This window comes from Carcharodon carcharias, chromosome 28, assembly GCF_017639515.1.
Source record: "Carcharodon carcharias isolate sCarCar2 chromosome 28, sCarCar2.pri, whole genome shotgun sequence".
NCBI classification, from domain to species: Eukaryota; Metazoa; Chordata; class Chondrichthyes; order Lamniformes; family Lamnidae; genus Carcharodon; species Carcharodon carcharias.
The window spans coordinates 13,448,303-13,473,938 of NC_054494.1; the positions used below are offsets into that span (position 1 = coordinate 13,448,303).

Consider the following 25,636-nt stretch of genomic DNA (forward strand, 5'->3'; position numbering starts at 1 on the left):
CCATAGGTCCCAAGTTACCTTTGCCTGCCCAAGCATGTTACATCAACATTGTGTGATGTCTCAAATTGCTCAGGTACTGTATCCCAAAACGATATTTTCTGAAAATCTATCTAATATTCAGCTAATTAATCAGTGCTATCTGCTTCTGCTATCTCCCTAGGGACACATTCCAAAGAATAGTTCTGAAATTAACCCTTTTGTGGAATAAGCCAAATGGAGCAAGAAGTCCCAAGGATCGATTGCTGGTTGGACTGAGTTATTTGATCTTATCCCAGTCTTGTCATTTGAGTGCAACAACTGCTCTTAGCATTGTTGGGATTAATGCGGGAATATCAGCCAAAGCTCCATTCCAGCTCAGAATTCCAGGAATGTATGCGAGTGTGTGTGCATGTGCATCAGGGGATAGCAGGATCTGGTTTGATTACAATGCACTCCACAGTCAAATAGCTTGTATCGACTTGGGTGACCTGTTGGACAGGAGGCCAAACACTAGAGCAAGTGTTTGTAGACCTGTACCCAACAGAGGTCAGCACTTTGTGGGAGAGAAAGCAAGCTGAAAACAGAAGAATATGGAAGACAGAATATCCCTGTTACCTTGTCGTGATGAGAGGAGAGTTACCATAGCAACAGTATTTGTGCTGATCAGAACTCTCAGAGGAACCAGAACAAATACTGAATAAAGTGCAGCTCACAAACCTCAAAGGATCAATAAGAAACTAGGATAGAGGATTTACCTGCTAAGTGATTGTATATTCCCTCCCCACATCATCACCTCTAGGCCAAACTATTACCACCAAACAAGTAGACAGATTCTTGCTAGGCCTAATAAGAAGGAATACTGGATGTACAGTGAGTTCTTTAGATGCGGACACTTGGCAGTGGTTACCTTTAGTCCCCACCTCCCTGTCCCTCATCTGAATGGGTTCACATATACATGAAACACTCTTACAAATGATGTGTGGAACAAGCCCCCATTTGATGATGCAATGATTAATTCGATTAAATATTAGGAAATTAATGGAATGAATATTTGGGAACAAACTAGAAAAAGTACCTGAATGAAAATAATCCAACAAACAACAGCTGAGGTTATTTCAAAAGAGAAATCATCAAAGGTGGTTTACATGACACCTGAAGTTAATAAATTGAAGCCAAAAACAAAGCAGATGTAGGGTTATAAAAGACTTGAGATAAGCTACCACACAAAAGGTTTTTTTTTACAAGGTGAAGGCCATTATATCAAGGGTAAATGTAAGAGTGTGTTGATTACAGAATGGTATGTCTTAAAGAAGTCTTTGTAGCCTTCAGTAGCTCAACTAAGTCTTTATTAACTATTAGAACTATTTACACATGTACAGAAAAGGGTAAAGGCTTGGAGCTATGTCCATGTTTAGGTCTTTACACATCTCTTCAACACCACACTAACCGCTGGGTTTGGGTCATGTGCCTTCTTACATCACTGTGTGGACGGTACTGTACTCAGTCCCACATTAACCCTGTATGTGCCAGATCTTTACACTACAGTAAGTAGATGTTGGTAATGAATAATAAAGGCAATGGTTACATGGGGAGCTAGGTCACAATGAGTTAGGGATGTCAATTTCGATTCGATGTATTCCTTAAGGTTTCATCACATGACCTACACCACATGGACTGCAGCAGTTCAAGAAGGCAGCTCACCACCATCTTCTCAAGGTCAATTATGGATGGGCAATAAATGCTGGCCTAGTCAGCGACACCCACATCTCGTAAATGAATTTTAAAAAAGCACCATTCATCACCAGTATTTCTGCACCAATTGAAAAGTGAAGAGACTTCATTACTCAAGAAAATAATTATTGACTGTCCTGCAAACAGCCTGAATTATCACCAATGTTTTTACAACTGATTAATGAAGAAAACACCTTTTTAGAGCCTCTGATTTTTCTCCAGGATGACTGGCAGGAATGTCCTCCAGCTGAATTTTAACTTCTGGAGACATCAAGACAATCCTGGAGCAGTGATTAAGGTGTTAACAATTGATGCATATTTGGTTAGAGTGGGTCTCCCCATCATGTTACTAGGAACCAGTAAGTCCCGGAAAATTGCTGCTCCCGGTTTCTGTTTTTTAACAGCCAGAAGGTGCTTTCAGGTGCAGAAGGTGCTGCCCAGACCCTACACTGCTCAGACCCCTGCCCAGTTCCTTATTTCATCAACCTCAAGGTTGATGAGGTCGAGGTTGAAAGGCTGACTGAGTACAACTCTCACGGAGCAGCTGCTCGGCATCAAGTTGAACCAGGGCATCTGGAGCCGGAACCATTTCAGTGGTTCCGAAATAACCAACAAGTACAAGAAAGAAAAGCCATAAGATTTCCTGAAAATTGCAGAGGATTTCATGGGATCAATGCAGGAGCTTCCTGAATAGAGGGATAGAGGGGAGTGCAGGCTTCCTGCCTGAGAGCTGATTTATATTGTGTTCTGTCAGTGACCAAGCAGCCTGTGTAGCCGCACCTGTCTCCCGAGGTTGCAAGCTACACAATAAGGATTACTCCAGGGACACTTCTTGGAACTGGCAATGAGCCTTGTTTTCTTGCCTCTCCGTTAAAGGGAGGCTCCTTCAGTTCAATGTAACAATTCAGCTGTACTCCCTGGGCAGTTGTGTTTAGAATCCATTTGTAAATAGTTTCGGCTTGTCCATTGCTTATGCTGACAAACTGATCTTAAAATTAGAGCCAAGACATTTAGGGATGGAGAGTCAGCGAGTTTTTTTTTCACACAAAGGGTACTGGATATCTGAAATTCTCTCTCCCAAAAATGCTGTAGATGCTGGTCAGGTGTCAACTGAAATTTTCAAGACTGCGATCAATAATATTAGGTAAAGTTATCAAGGGATCTGGAACAGAGGCAGCTAAGTAGATTCTAGGGTGTACATCAGCCATGAGCTGACTCGAGGGGCTGAATGGACTACTTTTTAAAAATTCATTCATGGGATGTGGCATCACTGGCTGGGCCAGCATTTATTGCCCATCCCTAAGTGCCCTTGAGAAGGTGGTGGTGAGCTGCCTTCTTGAACCACTGCAGTCCATGTGAAGTAGGTACATCCACAGTGCTGTTAGGAAGGGTGTTCCAGGATTTTGACCCAGCGACAGTGAAAAATATATTTCCAAATCTCCTTCCTCACTTAACTCACCAACGCGGAAGTGGAGGGCTGCACTCCCTTTTGATAGGAGAGTGGATGGATTCAGAGGTCACCTGCTCAAGTTACTCCCAAATCATTAAAATTAGACCCAGGATTATTGGGAATTCACAACAACCTCTACACCTGATTCTCTGAACCTCACTCCAGCCAAGTGACACCACATTCCAAGGACAGAGCCACTCAAAATTTACACTTGGGAATGTGAACTCAGAATCAGATTCCTGACAACTCTCTGAGCAAAGTGGAGTATATCTAATAATGTTCCAACTTCATTTGGCTTTGGGTCATTTATGAATATAATCAGACAGGTTAATTCCCAAATATGTTATTGGAATCTGAGAGCAGAGGATTGAAGACAGCCTAGCATTTAAATTGAGATTTTTTTTAATGCAGTGAGTTGTTGTGATCTGGAATGTGCTGTCTAAAAAGGCAGTGGAAGCAGATTCAGTAGTAACTTTCAAAGGAGAATTAGATAAAGAGGGCAAAGTTGCAAGACTAGGTAGCAATGGCGGGAGAGTGAGTTTAATTTGAAAGCCTTTGTCTGTGGCCTGCTGCTGCCACATTCTCACTCCTGAGCACTGGCCAGGGAGTGAATTTGGCTGGGTATTGTGTGGGAGCTTTATTTAAATGCCATTAATATCGCCCAGGTCTCCATATCCCCAAACTCTTTCGGTCCACAGCCAGCTTTTAAAGTCAAGGCCTATGATTCGGTGAACATAGGGCTAAGGATTAGTAAGAGACACAGGCTTCAAAATGGGACAACGCTTCAGGCCAGCTCCAGCATTATGATACAGCAAGGCTGGAAATGAGGGCAAAGTCTCAATGCAACAGGGTGGACTTCAGTGAGCACAGAGGTAGCTGCTAACTGGGGTCCAAAATGTTTCCTTTTCAAGCGTGTTTGGAAACAGGACAGCAAATGTGTAGTTTTGAATGATCAAAGTTGCTCTTCAGCCACTCCACTGGCTTTCCCAGTTCAAAGAAGGACAGAGGCTCTACTTGCAGAGTATCTACAAACATAAGCAATCTTGGCTAATCTGAAAAGTTGCCCATTGTTATTTAATCAGGTGAAGAAGTGGGATTTTTGGAATTTGCCCTCATAGCGATGAGGAATGTTAGCAATGGGGAATGGAACACTTTGCTATTCTTTCCACGTAGTGTTGACATGAAGCAGGCCCCACATCGCTGCAGCATAGATCAGATGCAAAGTCCCACTCCCTCCACTTTGCCCCATTTAGTGCACTCAAGTTAAATATAGCATAAGGGTGAAATTCCCTCCACTCTCCCTTGGTGATGGGATAAGTTTTATGATCCTGGTACTGTTGCCACAGAGCTTCACGGGACAATCACAGATCAGGACACCCATTCAAACCATTTGTCGGAACACCTCGCAGTCCATGAATCAGACAGATCTGTATTGCCTACAAAAGTCTCTGCTATGAGATATAACGTAATGATGTATCTTAAATCCAACCTTCGAAGAATAGCCCCTTCAGTTACAATTTTGGGGTTACACCAGTTATATATCTCTCATGTTTGAGGCACAAATCATTCCCGGACATCAACCCTCACTCGCAATCAAACAAACCTTATACGTAAAATATTTGATATTGTCACATTGTACAGAGTCAGGCACAATCCCCGTTTGTGGAATTTACGTGAGCGTTTTCATGTTACCCCAGCCTTCGAATAGAGGAAGCATAAACATTGCACCAGACTGTACAACTGATGCTGTGAATTATGACTGAAGTTTGTTAAACATAAAAATCAAAGAATAGCAGAATGGGAATGCACCGTCTGGATTCAAACTTTGACCCCAATTTAAAAGGGCAGCGTCCAACTGCACTGGACTGTTGTTTAAAATGGATAAAATTGATCCACGCCTTTGAGGCCTATGAAAAGGCTTATTGAAGCCATTTCCCTTTGATAATCTGCACTTTTTTTTCCCATTCTTTCAAAATGCGATGTGAGCATCGCTGGCAAAACCAGCTCACCCCTAGTTGCCCTTGAGAAGGTACATTCTTGAATCGCTGCAGTCCTTGAAGTGTAGGCACATCCACAGTACTATTAGGAAGGGAGTTCCAGGATTTTGACCCAGCGGCAATGAAGGAACAGCAATATATTTTCAAGTCAGGATGATGTTGGTTTGGAGGGGAACTTGCAGGTGGTGATGTTCCCATGTTTCTGCTGCCCTTGTGCTTCGAGGTGGTAGAGGTAATGGGTTTGGAGGGTGCTGTTGAAGGAGCCTTGACGAGTTGCTGCAGTGCAACTTGTAGATGGTACACACTGCTGCCACTGTGCACTGGTAGTGGAGGGAGTGAGTGTTTAAATTGATGGAAGGGGTGCTGATCAAGCAGGCTGTTTTGTCTTGGATGGTGTCAAGCTTCTTGAGTGTTGTGGGAGCTGCACTCATGCAGGCCAGTGGAGAGTATTCCATTACACTCCTGACTTGTGCCCTGTAGATGGTGGACAGGCTTTGGGGAGTCAAGAGGTGAGTTACTCACCACAAGATTCCTAGCCTCTGACCCACACTTGTAGCCACAGTATTTATATGGCTTGTCCAGTTCAGTTTCTGGTCAATGGTAACCCCCAGGATGTTGAATAGTTAAATGGACAGTTTAGGGAATGTCCTTGTCTAGGACAGTAAGTGGTAATTTGCTGCTTCTTTTTGAGGCCAATCCTGGTCATTTCAGGGAGGTGTGTGTTTTGGGGAGGTTGATGCGGTGAGGGGGGGCGGGGTGTGTGTGTGTGTGGTTGGAGGGGCTATCAGGTGTATGTCCCTCGTTAATTCATAAATTAACAAAACAAGCCCAGTTGCAGACAACTTTTTAAAAAAACTATAATGTAACTTACTTGGGTTTATGAGTTCTTCGATCACTTGCTCTCCTCCCAGGGCCTGTTTCAGGGAGGCTGGTGCAGTCAGCTCCTCAGGAACTAGGGAAAACACAACAGTTAAAACCATTCCAATTCTTCCCATTCTACCGTGTGTTCCACGTGAAACCGTCCCATAATTCAGGAGCACTCGAGGACGGTTGAGATTGTTTTTTCCGCTATGGGTGCTCCTTATATCAAGTGTGTTGAAGACAAGTCTCAAATGCAAGTTTGCTGCCTGCATCCAATGCTCCACAGACATGGTGAGAGGTTATACCGAGCATACATTTAGGAATTGGTGTGTTAGGGGGACATTTATAGAGAAGGAGACAATCGAAGCAAGGAGTCAGGATTGAGAGCCAAAAACTCAATCAGCCTTTGGAAAGCAGCAAAAAGGAGAAGCATTGACAGTGTAAGAAACCAAAAGTCAGGCAACTATTAGAGCAGCACTGTGTCCCATTCCCTGTCTGCCAGTTGCTGAGATGCTGGTGAGAATGGTGGCTCCTCTGCCACATCACATTGCTTAGCAATGCAAGTAGCCTGCATTTTTTCTTCATTCTTTCATGGGATGTGGGTGTCACTGGCAAGGTCAGCATTTGTTGCCCATCCCTAATTGTCCTTGAACTGAGTGGCTTACCAGGCCATTTCAGACAGCAGTTAAGAGTCAACCACATTGCTATGGGTGTCCAGTTACATGTAGACCAGACCGGGTAAGGATGGCAGATTTTCTTCCCTAAAGAGGCATTAATGAACCAGATGGGTTTTTACAACAATCGGTAGTGTCATGGTTACTGAGACTAGCTTTCAACTCCAGATTTTATGAATTGAATTTTAAATCCCACCAGATGCCGTAGTGGGTTTTGAACCCTTGCCCCCACTGAAGATTAGCTTGGGCTTCTAGTCCAGTGACATTACCCCTACACCACCATCTCCCTCATGAGTGCTGCCTATCTCGATGGGAATGGGTGAGGGCAGATCACAAATCATGATCTGCCCCACACCCAAAAAAAAGGGCCTCAGCAACATTTTAGCCCTTGGAGCCACCACTACTCCCACAGTGCGATGTCTCAGTAATTCTAGTAATCTGTTGGAGGACAGATTGTTGAATTGCTCCTTTGAACTTTGGACCAGTGTAATGCTCTGGGGACATGGGTTCAAATCCCACCACAGCAAATTACTGCTTGTTGTAAAAACCCATCTGGTTCACTAATGTCATTGAGGGAAGCAAATCTACCAGCTTTGCACCCACGAGACTGGCACTAAGGAAATGCGCGGGTGTGAATAGTTACTTTCTGTTGTAATAATTAGATGCGTTGTTGGATAAAGATGTTAATGAAAAGGTTTTCGTGGGTGGGTTTTATTGTAGGATAGTGGCCGAGGGGAAGCTGTGATGGGCCATCTCTCATGAACAGGGAAGGGGGGATTTTTTATTTTATATTCGTTCATGGGATGTGGATGTCGCTGGCTAGGCTGGGATTTATTGCCCATTCCTAATTGCCCTTGTTCAGAGGGCATTTAAGAGTCGACTACATTACTGTGGGTGTGGAGTCATACGTAGGCCAGACCAGGAAGGATGGCAGATTTCCTTCCCTAAAGTGAACCCGATGGGTTTTTTTTTAACTAACAATCGGCAATTTTGATTCATCAGACTTTTAATTCCAGATTTTTACTGAATTCAAAACTCACCATCTGCTATGGTGGGATTTCCCCAGAGCACCGGGGAATACTAGTCACTGACAATACCATTGTGGTCACCGCCTCCCCATAAAGAGATATAGTGGAGACATGGCAACAAAGAGAAGCGGTTTTATGGAAACTGGAGTTTGAGCACTCGGTCTCTGACAGCCCGTCCGGAGTGAAGGGATCCAGGATGCATCCTCCCAACCTCCTGCTCTCGAGGTGGCCTCGTGATTCCTGATGGCAGTGACTGCAATGGAGGCAGTGATGGCAATGTTATGGAAGTCGCAGCAGACCACCACAAACTTGGCTACTTGCTCCATGGTGAACTGGAGGACTGTCCCTGAGTGGTCCAGACATCAGCAGTGCTGCTGAACCCAATGTTCCTGACAAGCTCTGTAGCTCTCATTATACATATATTGTTTTTGTGTGGTCAGGTGATTGGGGGGGGGCGGTGCTGGTGGTAGGGTATAGGGCCTTTATCCCTGAACAGCCAGCCTCTGGTTCTCTGTCGAAACCTGAAAATGGTGGGAACAGCAGACTGAATGTGAATTGAAGGCATCATGGCTGCTGCCAAGACATTGGCCATTCATTAACATGAAGTATTATGCAGGGTTACACACCAACTGTCCATTGGGAAAATGGTAACACCCTGTGATTCCTGTACCTCTCCCTGTTGTCATGGAAATGCCATAGAGGCATGCGTCTGCAGTCAATGATGCTCTGAGCCATCGTAAATCCCACTACCTTGGCAAAATCATGCTCACTCTCATTGTTTTCTTCCTAGTAGGTAGAAATACAATGTATTCAGCTCTCCTGGAATAGAGGGCCTCCATCAGCTTCTAGCCGGACAGTACACTGGGAGATGTCTCCTGTTTGGAAATATCCAGATGCATAAAAGTTCAAAGCTACCATGAAATTTATGGCCACTAACAGCACTGTCCTCACCCTGGGTATGAGACTTCAGGCCTGGTGAAGGAGCTGCCACAGTTCATTGACCATCTCCTTGTTGAATCGAAGTTACCTCAGGCATTGTTACTAGGAGATAGGAAAAGTGCTCTCACTGGGTAGAGCCTTCTGTGCAGAGCCCTTCTCCACCTCCCTCTTCATAGTTTACCCTCTCAACAACCTTTGCTCCATTTGCTGATTGTTGTGTATTGCACTGAGAAAAGATTAACGTGTGGATTCACAGCAGGCAGCCATTATTGAACAAACTTTATTTATACCTCCCCAACAGAAGGGGCAGCAGAGAAGGCAGTATAACAAAATGTTCTGTTCTTGCAATATACTACACTCCCTCCCCACTTCAAAAAAACTTACGCATTAAATCTAAAATGGTACGTGAACATAATTTTCCACAAGACAATATGACTAATCCAACATCACGAATACCTGAAATTTAACAGGTTGATTTGCATACTTGTTTTTTTTAACTCTAATCACTACCAAAACACATATATAACTGAAATTACCAGAATAATCTTCATCAAAAAAAATTGTTTTCCTTAAAACCAGAATGTGTTTAACAAAAATATCATAATTTCACATGTCTCTAAGATTGAGTTCTAAATTCACGCCATACTCAGTGAGGAGAGAGTTTCTTTAATTCAAGAATGTAAGCTGCAACAGTTTCACTTGGCAACTGCTTCCTTTCACGTAACATAACTGCCAGCAATTTCATTCTTAGTCATGTCATAATATGAGTCCAGAACCTCATTAATTTCAGTATATTCCATAGTAATGGGGTCTCATGAGCAACACTGGTTTGACACTACGTCAAAAGCGTCTGGACCCATCATGATGAGGAAGACATTTATTTTATCCTCATTTCCTATTTTATTCACTTTCAGCCAAATGTGAAACATTCATTCATAACTACATCAGTTTTCTTTGTTAGGGTTAAATTTCCTCATTGTCCCTAAATACACCATCAGTGTCATTTTTGCAATTATGTACCCTGCTGTACCTTAACATGATTTGCACGTACAGAGCAACCTTTTGAATCATTCAAACTCCCTCAAAATCAACTTTAGGAGTTTCAAAACTTGGGTCACATTATTCTTCTGTCCTTAACTTCTCAAACGAAATATAAAAAGAAAATTCCATCCCAGCCTCAGCCCATCTTTCTGCTGTGTATTGCACTGAGAAAAAGTTAACGTGGATTCATAGCGAGCAGCCATTATTGAACTAACTTTATTTATACCTCCCCAACAGAGGGGGCAGTATAACAAAATGCTCAGCTCTTGCAACATAGTCATGTTGCAGTTCCAGAGGCACTGAAACCAGAGTCCCCATACCTCGTCCAGAATTGGGTCATCGTCATCAAATCCTGTTTCCTCCCCAAATGTATGGGGCAAGTCTCCAGAGCCCCTTAAGTTTCTGAAACTTACACCAGCTCAAATGTCTTTCGGGTTGTATCATGAGCCTAATTGTCCTCATGATGTCAGTTGCAAGGTTGTATGGCGCCTCACTAAAAGGTCTGGAGGCTTGTGTTGTTGAACGTGAAACATTTATTGTTAACATACATTTATATGCCTCCAGGGTATAGCCCTGACTAGGTGCTATCTTCTTATGATTTCTCTCAGTCTCTCTCTACACACAGTCTACCATCATGTGACTCTCTACATCATACTGTGGGTGGTACTGTTTCCCCAGTCTTTCATTAACCTTTACTAACCTGAATACCCTTATGCTACAATGTCTTCTCTAAACAAGGCACCACAGCCTTTTCATCCTCTTCACAAACACTGAATATTACACCCGTCACATCTCTCACAGTGGGCCACAAATGGCAAATATTGTCTCCCGTTACCCTGGGTGCGGAAGCCATTTGTTGAATTCCATTTGCAATGTACTCAGAAACCCCGACTCTGCCATTTACCTGTGTGTTCACACCTGGATCCTATGTATCCAGGACAGCATTTCCACTCCAAGGAGGTCACAATCATCTGCTTCACCTTGTATAAAGGTCTAAGAGCCAGCTGGTACCTGAACAACAATAGCAACAACTTGCATTTGTATAGCATCTTTAACGTGGTAAAAGCTGCCAATGCACTTGACAAAAACGCAATCAAAAATATTTGACACAGAGTCACATAACAAGATATTCGAGGAAATGACTAAAAGCTCGTTCAAAAAGGTACTTTTTAAGGAGTGTCTTAAAGGAGAGAGGCAGAAAGGTGTAGGGAGGGATCCCAGAGCTTAGGATTCAGGAATTTGAATGCACAACAGCCATTGGTGGAGCAATTAAAATCAAAAATGCTCAATAGCCCAGAATTGGAGGAGCGTAGATATTTCTAAAATTTATAAGGCTGGGGGAGGTTACAGAGATAGGGGCAAAAGAACTTGTTATGAAGATGTGCTTCTATCAAATATTGATTTTTAATTCATTTGCTGGAAACAGGAATTGGATTTTTGAAAGGCTGCTTTTTTTAAAAAAAACTTAAGTGATTTCAACCTACATCAAGATGGCCGACACTAACTTACATTACTATATGTTTCACTTCCAACCCTAAAGACAGGACTCAGCAAGTCTGCAAAACTCACCAAAGACTCCTGCCGATGCTGCCAGACTTGCTGAGTTTTCCAAGGTATTTCTGTTTTTGTCACCAAAGACAATGTCTCTTCCCCACCCACCCCCAGCTGTAAAAGATCTCCCTTCCTATCCTATTGACAAGGTTTCTATGGAAATGACCTACAAAATTCAACAGCTGAAGATGAACAATTAAAAGGTTAATCGCTTGGACAGAACACCTTGATTTTTAAGACAGCTCTAATAATTGGAATCTACAATTATGTTTGAATTACCGATAGTTGAAGAGACATCACATGACCAGCCCAAGTCTTTTGTGTGGTTTTGGGCACATGGGTTTCTCAACAGGATGCAACTAGTAGTTGAGTTAAGTGGAGCTCCTGCCTCTCTCTTTCTCTCTCTCTGTTACAAGCTTGGACCTGAAATGTTTATTGTTAACACACAACTATATACATATCTCCAAGGTATAGCACTGACTAGGTGCTATTTTCATGTTGACTTCTCTCAGACTCTCTCTAAACACAGTCTACCATCCTGTGACTCTCTACATCACATTGTGTGTAGTACTGTTTCCCCAGTCTCTCGTTAACCCTCACTAACCTGAATACTCTTAATATACAATGTCTTTTCTAATAAGACACCTGTTGCACCGCAACTTTTTCACTCCTCTTCACAATCGCTGAATATTACACCCATCACATCTTCCATCTCTCACAAGTTCACAGTTCATAGCTTGGCATATCTGCAAGGCTGAATTCGACTGTTTTGCTTTCAGTGCAGAGATGGTTTAAAGCTGTAGCTGGTCCCTTTGTTACCCTGGAGACACCGCTGTGGAGTTGAATTCTTTCTTTATGTAATCTCTGTCTACTGCAGAATCCAGCATGAGTATGTATGTGCGGAAGTTGGAGTGTATTTTTATTATTTTTACCTCGAGCGGTTAGCATAATAAAACTAACCTCTTTCTTTGTTAAGCTAGCATCTCCCCCCTGTCTATTAATTTGACTTCACCTCCATTCTGCAGTAGACAGAGATCACTTGAAGAAAGAATTCAACTCCACTGCAGTCTCTCCAGGAAGACAAAGAGACCAGCTACAGCTTTAAACCATCTCTGCACTGAAAACAAAACAGCCAGATTCAGCTGGCAGGTACGCCAAGCTACGAACTGTGAACTTCTTTAATTTCTCACAGACTATAATTTGGCCAAATCCATCCTCCCCTACTCTGTAACCTGTACTTGGGGGTGAACTTTGAGCGTAGGGTTTAGTCGTCTTTTTGTGGTGTTGGTTGTCTTTTTGTACCAGGGCCAAACTGCAAAGTATGATGCTTAATCTTGTCTGGAAATGTCAAGATGTGATTGATAAATAATGTGGTTAAACAGGCTGTGATTAAGGGCTGAAGTGGTTAAGCATTTGACAATCTTAAACATGGGTCTATCTGACAGCTAATGCTGAAATAGCAATTACAGGGTAATATGGCTTATATGTGTTGAAGTTTAAGGGACAAGTCATTATGTTGGGTAGCAAATTATTTGTATCAATGCTTTGGAAAAGTAAATGATGGTTACATATCTTGCAAAATGTTTAGAATTTGTTGTACTAGGAAATGCTTTGAAATACAATGCAGAATTGTGACCTTTGGAATATTTTTGCGAGGAATTGAGAGAGTATGCGGACTGAAATGTAAAGAGATTATGACATCAGACTAAGCCAATCATGTAAGAGAGATTGGGATATGCCCAAATTGGGTGGCCCACCAGAAAAGAGGATACTAGAGACATCAGTGCACACGGAATCAAAGACCATCAGTCAACAGATTACTTGAAGAGACGGTGCCACAGCTGGGAGGCAAGAGCCAGTGATGAGGAAGACACAGCTGTATAGTGCTCCCTATGTTAAATACCGCATAGTTTAACCTGTGTTGCCTAATAAATCTATTGTCTCTGATGATCATAGTATGTACCTGTGCGGTCCTCAATCAGTCACCAACAAGTCTCAATACGAATCTAACACGAGTATGTATGTGAGGAAGTTGGAGTGTATTTTTATTATTTTTACCCCGAACAGTCAGCATAACAAAAACTAACCTCTTCTTCCTTAACCGAGGTTTCCCACCCACTGTGATTGACAGGGCCCTCAACCATGTCCAACCCCATCTCCCGAGCCTTTGCCCTCCTCACACCTTCCCCTCCCTCCCAGAACCATGATAGGTCCCCCTTGTCCTCACTTTTCACCCCACCAGCCTCTGCATTCACAGGATCATCCTCCACCATTTCCGCCAACTCCAGCATGATGCCACCACCAAACACATCTTCCCTTCACCACCCCCCCCACCCTGTCAGCATTCCATAGAGACCGTTCCCTCCGGGACACCCTGCTCCATCCCTCCATCATCCCCAACACCTCAACCCCCTCCCACAGCAACTTCCCATGCAATCGCAGAAGGTGCAACTCCTGCCCCTTTACTTCCCCCCTCCTCACCATCTAAGGGCCCAAATATTCCTTTCAGGTGAAGCAGCACGTCACTTTCACCTCCTTCAACTTAGTCCACTGCATCCACTGCTCCCAATGCGGTCTCCTCTACATTGGAGAGACCAAACACTGGAGGAACAGCACCTCCTCTTGCGATTAGGCACTTTACAGCCTTCCGGACTTAGCATTGAGTTCAACAACTTCAGACCATGAACTCGCTCCACCATCCCCACCCCTTTCTGATCCACGCCCCTTTTTTTTGTATTCATTTTTTTTTATTTGTATTTTTTTTTCCCACTTATTATCATTATTATTTTATAAATTTATTTCCATTTTATTCATTATTTTATCCCCAGTTTTTTGTCTTTTGGGTCTTTTTTCTCACCACCATCCCCTCCCCTTACCTCTGTAAGGTTAATTAGCTTTCTGATGATATCAGCAAAGGTGCCAGAAGAGGTGAAGGGCCTGAGACTGAACAATGGTCACAAAGTTCAGGTTCAATGGTGGGAACAAGTCAAATGCAGATTTTGGAACTCTTGTATTAAACACACTCACTTGTCTTTTTCCACACCGTCAACCTTGAAAAATATAATCTTCAAATCTGTCAACGGCATCCTCCAAAGTTCCTGACTCTTAGCCCACTACCTGCCTGGACGTCTTCATCAACATTACCGTGTCTTCCACCCCTGGAGAAGCCAGGCCACCTCAATAGACTCAAGCCTTTCACTCGAGAATGTCTAGTAATAGATTTGCTGCACAAAGTGTAACATCTTGGTCGGTACTTACACTCCGTTTTGGCAGTTAACCATCCCATTCATGCAGGGCTCCGTGGTCCTTTGGGCATATCGCTCAACCCCACATGAAACCACGACAGTGGACAATTTGGATTTCACAAAGGCACACCAGTTCCTAAAGCAAGGGGAGAAAAAGAAGTTTCAAGACTGTAACTCTGGGGTATATTTACAGAAGTGAAGGTTCCTGTACCTTTTAAAATGTAATAATGGTTCCTGAATACTAAGATCAGTAAACAAAAACTAAGTTTTATTTACTACTTCAACAGAGTCGGAGGAGCTGAGATTCTAAAAGCTACAAAACAAAAGATGGATATAAAATAGGTAATCTTATCAATGACTGGTTCCTCCAAGTGTGCACAAGAGATAACTAAGAGGTAATAAACTAAGGAGAATTAATGACTTATATAAAATGACATATAAATCTCCAAGTACAAAGTGAGACAAGAATGTGAGTTGTGTAGCAATTGGTGGTGGTCCCAAGGTAGAATACTGGGCAGGTATGGTGAGAGTAAAAACAGAGCCATTTTCAAAGACAGTGGACCCCAGCAGACACAGCCATTTACAAGCCCATCAGTATTACTTCAACCCCTGCCAATAGTGGAACTGATTATCAAGAGTAGACTTAAGGGTAAGAAGGGAGTCAAAGGTTATAAGGGGTAAGTAGATTGGGAGTTGGGGCCACAATCAGATTAGCCATGATCTATTGAATGGCAGAGCAGGCCCAAGGGGCCGAATGGCCTACTCCTGCTCTGAATTCGTATGTTCACAAGTTAAATGAATGGCAATCAGCGCAGATTCAGAAAGGGTCTTCAGCAAACGTCCTTGACTTTTTCTTTGAGACGTGGCCTCTCAAGTGAACAGTGAAAAATCCCTGTGTGCCCAGATTTCCGAAAAATATTTATCAACATTCCTCGTAAAGGTCTGTTGTGGGAATTTAGGATAAATCTTGGAAAGACATTAGAAAGTGTTTGAGGGGAGAAAGAAATGGGTACAGGTTAAATGAGTTATGTCACAAAGTGGAGCGATTGCTGGATGGGTTCTCCTGGGGATTGGTTTTGAGAACACCACTTTTGGATTTACAGCAGTGGCCTGGATTCAGAAACCCAAGCAAAACTAGTCAAGTTTTGGGATGATACAAAACCAGGGGAGACAGCTGCTTCTGTAGAGACAAAACAAGTTGGGAAAAATTTACGTGCAGATAGCAAGTTAAATGTAATATGAAATACTGATCATAGGAAGAAAAATTGGGCAATATATGAATGTACCTGAATATTAATAATGAATTCGAAACAGACATAGTGTTAGGAGACTAAACATTTAATATGTCCTGTACCACGGCACAAAAACACTCAATCAGTCTAAAAGAATGTTAAACTATGTAGCCAAGCTGTAAGTTAGGGTTGCCAACATTCCAGTCTTGTCCTGCAGGCTCCAGGGATTAAAGAGTAACCTCCAAGATACTGCGGTGGGCAACTCTAGAAGAAAATCATAGTGGTGTTAAAAAGAGTATATTTTTCATTTATTTTAGAATTCTGTTTATTCATTATATTAAAAAAACTACCTGATCCGTCTGGTCTAAACAATTGTAAAGTGTTTTCCGGTTTATAACTATCTCTTTACCAGGGATAGTGAGTCTGTGGGATAACAGCACGCCTGACATCTGGTTCAGTGTAGATTAATAATATTGCATTATATCTCTCATGTTAGTTATTGTTACAGCCAGTCCCAGGGTGAGGTTCCCCCAATTTGTTATGAGCCTGGACAAGGTACCCCAAATTATTATGCTCCCGGGTGAGGTGGGATGAACTGGCTCCCTTTCTTTATTGAACCCCCTTGGTTCCTCATAACAAAGGTTAATTTAAAAAGGATCCCCTTCCCTTGTGGGTACGTTTTCCCAGTCCAAATGTATTCATGTTTTAAAAGGAGCCAATTTAACCAGGCTGTCTTGAGTCAAAGAAAGAATGAACTATTAGTTACCAAAAGCAAGGAAAAATAATAAAATCACAACACACACACAAGCAGATTAGAAAATGAGAAATTGAGCCCAAAAATAAAAGTTAAGAAAAGATAGATGAATCAGCCCTTTGGCTTGTCCATGAGGACTAGATGACGAAACGTTGCAGCCACTAAGTTGGGTGATTCCAGTGGCGCTGCCTTTGACAGTTGAGCAGTTGGTTTCGGAGATTCTTGATTCTGCAGGTTAGCTGAAAGGAGCTGCCCTGTTTCCTTTTCGACTGTGGCTTTGCTGACTTGTGACTTGCTTCCAGCAATCAGAGAGAGACAGGACCTTTTTACCTGCAAGCGCAGGGATGCCCAATTGGTGTTCTTCAGCTGTGACCTTCACAGCGCACACATCACCAGAACAGAATACTGGACTAGCATGCAAAACTAGGGGTGCAGTTGGCTTTTTAAAACCCCTTTCCTTGTGTATTCCAGGAAGGGAATAAACAAACATGTCTTTTGCCCAAATCTGTTTTCTTTTCAACTCAGTTCATGTTCACAGTCTGGGATATAACTCAACAGGAAGTGGTTTTGGCTGAGATGGTAATAATTTCCATTATTTCTGAAACCACAGGATATTACAGTTCAGTTTGCATTGTATCTTTTCCTTTAAAGTGCCTCTGTCTGAAGTAGGCTGTGTCTCAGCTTTTAGGTGTGACATTCCATTCTCTCTGAACTAGTTGTTCAAGAAATTCACATGGGAATTTTCCAGCAAAGTGGTTACCTTCCAGTCTCAGCCAACTCTTACTTGTGTGTCCTTTTTTAAAAAACACACGTCTTACTTAAAAGTTCAATATGTCCATAAGTAATTCAGGAATAGGATCCATGGTCATGACACTTCTCCACAGGACGAATGAAATGAAATTCATTCTCATTTCATTACAAAAGGAGAAAAAAATAAATAAATATAAAACAACAAACTCACTCATACATACATTCATTCTCCTGGCCTTGGTTAATATTATCTCTTCAGTTCTAACCGGGTCTCTTTCAGTTCCAGACAGGGTGTCTGTGATCACATCTGATTTCCCGGCAATGTTGGTGATTTTAGGTAGTCCGGTCGGAGAAGCAAACTTCTGATAGCATTCTGTGTCTTAGATTTTCCCACAAAAGTTAATGGATTGTGGTCAGTATAGACGGCGGTCTCTCTCTATCCATTTCGGACATATATCTCAAAGTGTATGAGGGCCAGTGTAAACCGAGAGTTTCCTTCTCTACTGTGAAGTACCATTTCTGATGCTTGTTTAGTTTTCTGGAGAAGTACCCGATTGGTCTCTCTATCCCTGCTTCATCCTCCTGGTGGAGGACAGCCCCTACCCTGATGTCACTTGTATTGATAGCTACTTTAAATGCCTGATTAAAGTTCGGAGCTGCAAGCACAGGCTCGCCTATTAAAAAGGCCTTCAGCTTTTTGAAAGCTGTCTGGCATTTCCCAGTCCATTCTACTTTTACTTTTTTCTGTAGTGGGTCTGTTAGTGGGGCGGCTACTGTGCTAAAGTTTGGGACGAACTTGTGGTAGAGTCCACACATTCCCAAGAACCTCATGATTCCCCATTTTGTTGTGGGAATGGGGAGCTATGCTATTGCTACCTTTGCAGCCCTGAGCAGTACTTGACCTTGACCCACTACATGTCCTAGATAGCTCACTTGAACCTGAACAACCTCGTAGTTTGTGAGATTGGTCACTAGGTCAGCTGACTGTACTCTTTGGAAGAGGGCTTCCAGTTGCTCTACGTCGCTTTCCCAGGTGATCGCTGTACCATAGGAGATCGTCCAGGTACATGACACAATTGGATAAACCCCCAACTACCTGGTTCACCAACCTTTGAAAGGTGGCTGGGGCATTTCAGAGTCCAAATGGCCCGACACTGGTATAACCCACCTGGAGTTACAAAGGTGGAGATTTCCTTCACAGAGGCAGTCGAGGGAACCTGCCCGTATCCCTTGAGTAAATCTATCTTCGTGATGTAGGCTGCTTTACCTACCCTTCCTATGCAGACTTCCAGCCGGGGTGTCAAGTAGGAGTTGGCTCGGGTCACTGCATTAACTTTTCGGTAGTCAATGCAGAATCTTGTGGAGCCATCTGACTTGGGCACAACTGGGAAGCTCCAACTATTGCTGCTCTATTAGTTGGTGCTCCAGCATGTAGTTTATCTCCTCCCGGTCCTGGGACAGCTTCTCTGGGCCTAGACGATAGGGCTGTTGTCTTATGGGAGGGGCCTCTTCCACATCCACATCACCTGGGGCTAGGGTGGTGCAGCCTGGCTTGTCCCTGCACAAGCCTCTAAATGCAGTGAGCTGCCTCGTCAGGTCTCTCGCTGTTCTGTAATTAAGCGGGTGAATAGGGAGTCTAAGTTCTCTAGGATTTCTATGTTGGTTAGCCGGGTAATAGAGGGTTCAATGTGGGTCTCACCCACGTCTCCCTCCAATCCATCCCCACTGTTACCCCCCTCCTCCAGGCTGGTGGTAATGGGACAGAGGTTCTCCTTGCTTGTCCCCTTCTCGGCTGCGATATCACTTTATCACATTGACGTGACATAGCCTCTGCCTTTTCCTCCTATCTGAGGTCTCAGTTAGGTAGTTTACTTCCCAGAGCTGCTTTGCTACTCTGCATGTGCCACTGAACTGGGTCTGTAAGGGTGAAGAGTCACACGGACTCAAAACGTTGACTGTATTCCACTCCGCAGATGCTGTCGGACCTGCTGAGTTTTTCCAGCTATTTTTCTTTTTGTTTCGGGTTTCCAGCATCCGCAGTATTTTGCTTTTATCTGTAAGGGTTCACCTGGTATTGGTAGGAGAACTAAGACATAGGGCGGAATCTTCCCAGGTTTGCACTAAGTGTGGTAGCGGTGAGTAAAATGGCATTTTACCTGCTGGCCGTGATAGTGGGCTTTCACACCATATTGTCCCAAACTCGCCGCATCACTTATACGTTTCTGGAAAGCATGCTGGTTCCAAGGCGGGTGGGGTCTCATTCACCCTCCACATCATCACCTCGCCGCTTCATCACACCAGGCACCGCATTTACAGTACAGCCGCGCTCAGTGCTTCCAGCCCAGGACTGCAGGAAAGAAGACATAGCCCCAAAAGGCAGGAAGACTGCAGCCCTTGAATGCCTTTTGGATGCGCTGGGGGCCACCGTGATATCCTCTACCGCCGCCCCCCCACCCCGGCTCTGGCTGTAAGGGGGGGGCAGTTACACTACCACTCCAGCTTGGTAGCCGATGGACCAAAGGACATTTTGGGCGTGTGAGAGACATTTTTTTGCACCTCCTCAAAGTGGTGTTCCAGACTCAACCTTTTAATGGTTTACACAAACAGATTGCAGCAACAAATCACAGCAATTGTGTTCTCAACCTTGAACCTTGCATCACACCCTCCTCTGTCTTTCATATCTTTCCAGTGATTGCAGCTCTGTTTACAGGCCTATGCTAGGCTTTGCAGCTCTGGTTACAGGCCTACGCTAGGCTTTGCAGCTCTGTTTACAGGCTTACGCTAGGCTTTGCAGCTCTGTTTACAGGCCTACGCTAGGCTTTGCAGCTCTGTTTACAGGCCTACGCTAGGCTTTGCAGCTCTGTTTACAGGCGTACGCTAGGCTTTGTTCTGTCTGGCAGCCTCTGAAGCTCATAAACTTACCATTCCCACGACAATGTCTTCCTGCCCTGTCTCATTATTTGACCCCATGGACTTACATTGATTTCTTTTTTTTTGACTTATCTATTCCCATTTCCAACATTTTAGTAGATTTATTTCAGGTTTATATATTGTCCCACATCTGGAAATAGGGATCAGTCCCAGTAATTGGGCAGCAGAATTGGCACCTCGGATTGGATGTATTCCTAGAGATTTTATCACAATTCCCAACTGCCTCACCCAGTTACCATTTATCTGTCTCCAAAACCTTTATTACCAATAAACCAGAAGTGTTCAAAGGTTATTTTATTTAATGTCCCTATGAATATTCTCACATCCGAGTCCAGGAGATTAAGCTTTCATTCCAGGCAGCGTCTGGACCAACCTGGAGGGTTGGCAGCACTTGTTGTGTTAGCCATGGCTCAGTTGGTAACGCTCTCACCTCTGAATCATAAAGTTCTTGGTTCAAATCCCAAAGCAGGCCACGAGTACAAAAAAAATACAAAGCTGACACTCCAATGGAGTACTGAGGGAGTGCTGCACTGTTGGAGGCACCATCTCATGGATGAGACATTAAACCAAGGCCTCCATCTGCCCGCTTGGGTGGATATAAAAGACCTTGTGCCACTATTTTGAAGAAAAGTTAACCCCACTGCCCAATATTTATCCCTCAATCAACATCACAAAAAACAGATTGGCACATAACATTTGAGCTCTGAGGTGTTGTACTTGGTGGGGCACCCCCCAAAGATGCCCTGGGGGAACCCCATGGAGTCCCCTCGTAAGGTTTGCATGACAATTGCCCAGGAAGTTCAAACTTCTGTTTGGAAACTGCCCTACCATGGGAACCAAATGAAAGTACGATATAAATCATAAACTTCGGATGGTTCCGACTGTCATGCAGCGATAGTTACCTAGGAAAAGTTAGAAGAATTAAAACTTATGGGTAGCTATAAGTACTGACACACTTTGCCCAGCCACCCCACCCCCCACCCCCCATGGGACTTCCCCAACCCCTTCGACCCTCCACCCAGACTACCCACTACCATTGACTAGCCTCTGACCAACCCACCCCCCCCACTCCCAGGGACCCGGCAACTACCTCTCTATGAGACCCCCCAACTGCCCTCCCCACTGTTCAACTATCCCAAACCCCAAACTACCTTCCGTTAGGCTACCCCCACAATTAACTCACTCCCACCCTGACTAAGCCCCCATGGCACTCCCCAACTGCCCACACCATACCCAACTATACCCCTAACTACCCTCCCCCTGACTATCACCCTGACTAACTCCCCTCCTCCCTTTGATCACCCTCCCCTAAACTCCCACTGACCGCCCAAGCCCCCTATTGGTCGCTGCCCTGACCACTTGACCCTCCCCACTGACCATTCCCCAACTGACCACCCGACCTTCTGATTACCTGACATTCCCTCCGCTGACCACCTAAGCCCCCACTACCACCCAACCAACACCCCACCCCCAACAATGACCACTGCCCTGAACCCCTGAACCCCACCCCCATTGACCACTCGACCCCACTGACCAGCCAACACTCCCTCACTGACCACCTGACCTGACTAATGACCGCCCAACCCACCCTAACCTCCCCCCACGACCTTCCCCACCCCCGAAATCTGCCCATTCACCTTATACAACTACCTTCACCCTGGCTTCTCAAAGTGTCTGGACCTTTAAACCTAACTGCTTTACGGCAGCTAGTGCTGTAAAAAAGGTGCGTGTCTTCCTTACCTCTGATCTAAAAGCCCAAAATAAGTGACATTTAAACAATGAAATGAGTTTAAATTGATGTGAACATAGTGAAGGAAATCTCCACACTGACCCAGCTCAGGATGTTGCGCCACACATAGTGGTTACGCTCAGGAATTCAGTGCTGGAAGCAGCTCTGAAAGAGGGCAGAGGCTTTTTTTTGTCTGTTTTTTTCATTATTTCAGCATCTATCTATTTTTGCTTTTCAGGGTTTACTGTTTGTTACTGGGAAACGTATATGGAATGTGTGGTGAGAAACATGGCCAGCCTGGTGTTGCCAGCAAAAGGCCCGATTGTGATGGGAACACTCACAGGACTGGAAAATCGCACGAGAACAGATCAGGAGTGGAACTCAAAGTACAAATTCCAGCACTGCCCGGTATCCCGGAGCCTCAGAATCCTGTGCTGTTCCTTTAGAATGAAGATGGGGATTGGTCTTCAAGTGTCCCAATCTCCATATTTCACAGTTAGGGTGTTAATAGATGAACAAAGGCCTACCTGGGAAGGCAACAGGTTGCCACAGATCACACCTCCCAGAGTTTACTGCATCCCCTAACAAGCCCACTGACAAAGTTCTCCCTACTTTTGAAAAAGGACGCAAGAATTAGGAGCAAGAGTAGGCCATTCAGCCCCTCGAGCCTGCTCCGCTGTTCAATAATATCATGGCTGATGTGATTGTGGCCTTAACTTCACTTACCTGTCTGCCCACCGCACCCCCACCCACCCCCCCTTCCATGACCCTTGACTCCCATCGTTCATCAAAAATCTGTCTAATTCAGCCCTGAATATATACAATACAAGAATGCAGAATTGTTGTGTGTCTTAGATTCATAGGGCAGGGTTTTCTCACAGGCTTCGGGAATCTGTCGTCACAGCCAAATGGAGGCAGCGGGACCAGCAGAGTAATTTTCCAGCAGGCAGTCTCCTGATTGGCCAGCTCCAGTCTCCGCCACCCAATTAAACACATAGATACAGCCAGCCCAATCAGAGGGCAAGCAGCTCTGAAGCCTCAGCAGCCCCACAAAGAGAGGTGGGTGCTGCTGAGATAGGCCGGCGACTGTGAGGACTCCTCAAAATGGACAAATTTAAAATGAGGCGGGCCAAGCCGCCAGGCCCCTCCGGACAGTCCATTGGCCTTCCCTTCCCGTGTCACCCCCTCCAGCGTCTTTGGGACTCGGAGCCGATGACTCTCCAGATAGCCGCAGGGAAGCTGCCTCCATGAAGCTGGTGGTCTCCCCAAACGACAGGGGTGGGGGGGATACCCCTGGGGGGGATACTCCACCCTGGAAAATCACCCCCTAATAGGGTCATTTATTATTTAAATTGACTGCCTCTTTTCTTTAGGCCGCTTGCCGATCCATGTCTTCTCCCGCTCCTGGGAAAAATCTCACCAGTGGGACTGCACCTAGAAGCCTCCCCGCCACTGTGCCCCACCCCCCCCCCCCAAACCCCAATACGGTTTCCCACCATTTTCCAACACCTCCTGCCTCCCAGCCAGTCACCCCTAGGCCTGGAAAATCCTGGCCATGGAATCATAGAATGGTTACAACACCGAAGGAGGCCATTCAGCCCATCGAGTCCATGCTGGCTCTCTGCAAAGCAACACAGTCTGTTCCACTCCCCTGCCATTTTTCCCTGTAGTCTTGCAATTTTTTTTGCCCTTCGGCTATCTATCCAATTCCCTTTTCAATGCCCCGGCTGTATCTTCATCACAGTCTCAGGCAGTGCATCCCAGAACCTATAAATTCACAATTCCATGGGAAAGTGTTGACTATACCGAGGGGAGAGAACGTAACAGGCTCGAGATCAGATTGGAGGCAGTTACAGAGCTCTACCATCTGCTGTACAGTTACTTGTGGGCAATCTACATCATGGGCATTGCCAGTGACGGTCACGATCACCACTGCTACATCCTGCCAACACCTCCTCCCATGCTGGCATAGGGACAATTTGACAACTTTAGGAGCCGCCAGTATCTCTCCTCTCACATCAATGGGAGCTGGTGGCCTGGAACAGTCTGGTAGCTGGTTCAGTAATGCTTAACCACAGAAAAAGTCACAAGTGGTTGGAACCACTGCATATCCTGAGATCTCACGGGAAATTCCAGATTCCATAGCTCTGAATGACACTATTTAAGACTCATGTGCACTGTCCCTTTAACACATTATGGGTGACAAGTGGGCATGCACCCTCCCCCTCTTACAGAAGCCAAAGACATACTGACACTAATTCTTTATATGAGAGTCTTGTTTGTGAGTCACAATAATGATGGGTGCCACAGCCCTGCTCAATCCTTAGGCTCAACACACACGCATATACATTACCATAGGCACACGCATCTATATACACATGGGCACACTCACACAAATGAACATATGCTCACAGATACACATATATATTTTATATATATATATACATATATATGTATACATACAGACATGCACACTCGCATGTACATATACACATGGACACACACACATGCATATAGACACACGCTCCAGCAGGACTCTGTGCAACAGTCAGGAGCAGGGACTTCGCTGATTTAGGTCTCACTACTGCCACCCAATCTGAGATCTAGCTCAGCACAGATAAAGCACTGAAGCCCGTCCTGTTCCTATGGCAATGGTCTGACATCGAGCAAATGATCAATGAGAGAAAGGGCTAATGTTTCTTCCACACTTTAAGAACTTTAAGATTCTGCCCCATTATCCAATCACTAACCTCTGTGGCTGGTCTGGTGATTGTTCACTTACACTGAGCACACCGAAGAGGGTTAGCAACCAGTTGTTCAACATTAAGGGCATTTTGTTAAACACAATTCATTTCTGCAAGAATATCTTACAAGTATTATTAGGAATTGTACGAAATTGGAGGATATCAGATTCTGTTTCACTTGCCTTCCTGGTGGTGGTTTTAAGGGTGCTCGCACCCTGGTAACTGCAGCCTGCATTAGCCTCTTGGAAGAATCGGAGGTGGTAGTTCGGACATAGGAGAATGGTTTATTGGTTCCCTGGACCACCTCATAGCCCCAGCCACCCAGCGTATCATCAGCATGGCCCTCAACACTTTCAAAGCCTTGGAAGCGCTGGGTCCCTCGATGCCTGCCTGATTCAACCTCGTCTCCAAAGAAATCCTTGTGACTGTTGTCCGCACCGTCGGGATTCTCCAGGCGTTCCTTCAGCCAGACCAGCCTCAGGCATAGGAAAATGACAAGAAAGCGGAAGGTCATTTTTCCCTCGGTTCAAACAAACCAATTCCTTCCCTGCTGAATGCAGTGAGAATCACGGATGGATTCCTGTTGCCCTGTGAAAACCTCAAACAAAGGAGGAGTAAAAAGTAAACTTCTCAACCCTCCCAGTCTGCGTGGGAAATGTCGAAAGGCGAGGGGCAGTGCAGCCTCCGCGTTCCTGTGAAGGTTTGGAGTTGGCACTGAGATTGTACAATGGATCATAAGGAAACAGCTCACTCGCCGATTCCTAGCTTTACCAAAGGACAGGAACAAGGTGGAAGAGTCTTATCGGCAGTCTCAGCACAGGAAAAGGAAGCCTCCAATAGTGAAAAATAATAAATAGAAGCATTATTTTGAAAATGTGTTGCAGCTCAAATGGGCAGGCAGGCAACTTTAAACGTCTCCTCGATTCCAGGCAAACAACACTCAGATTGGTGGGTCTTTGTATTATTTTTAACCCTGCCCCCACCAATGTTTTAAAAAATT

The 25,636-nt window shown here is 44.6% G+C and overlaps 1 protein-coding gene across 1 annotated transcript in view; it reads right to left on the minus strand.

Annotated features, from left to right (window-relative positions):
- Positions 1-25,393, minus strand: part of mmrn2a (multimerin 2a) — a 32,938-nt gene extending 7,545 nt beyond the window's left edge. The window contains exons 1-4 of the mRNA XM_041176480.1: positions 24,819-25,393; positions 14,510-14,632; positions 10,605-10,711; positions 6,029-6,109 (exon numbers count right to left, since the gene is read on the minus strand). Of these exons, the coding sequence (XP_041032414.1) occupies positions 6,029-6,109; positions 10,605-10,711; positions 14,510-14,632; positions 24,819-25,150 (643 nt within the window). The 5' untranslated portion in view covers positions 25,151-25,393. The remainder of the gene's footprint in view (positions 1-6,028; positions 6,110-10,604; positions 10,712-14,509; positions 14,633-24,818) is intronic.
- Between the last annotated feature and the right edge of the window lie 243 nt (positions 25,394-25,636).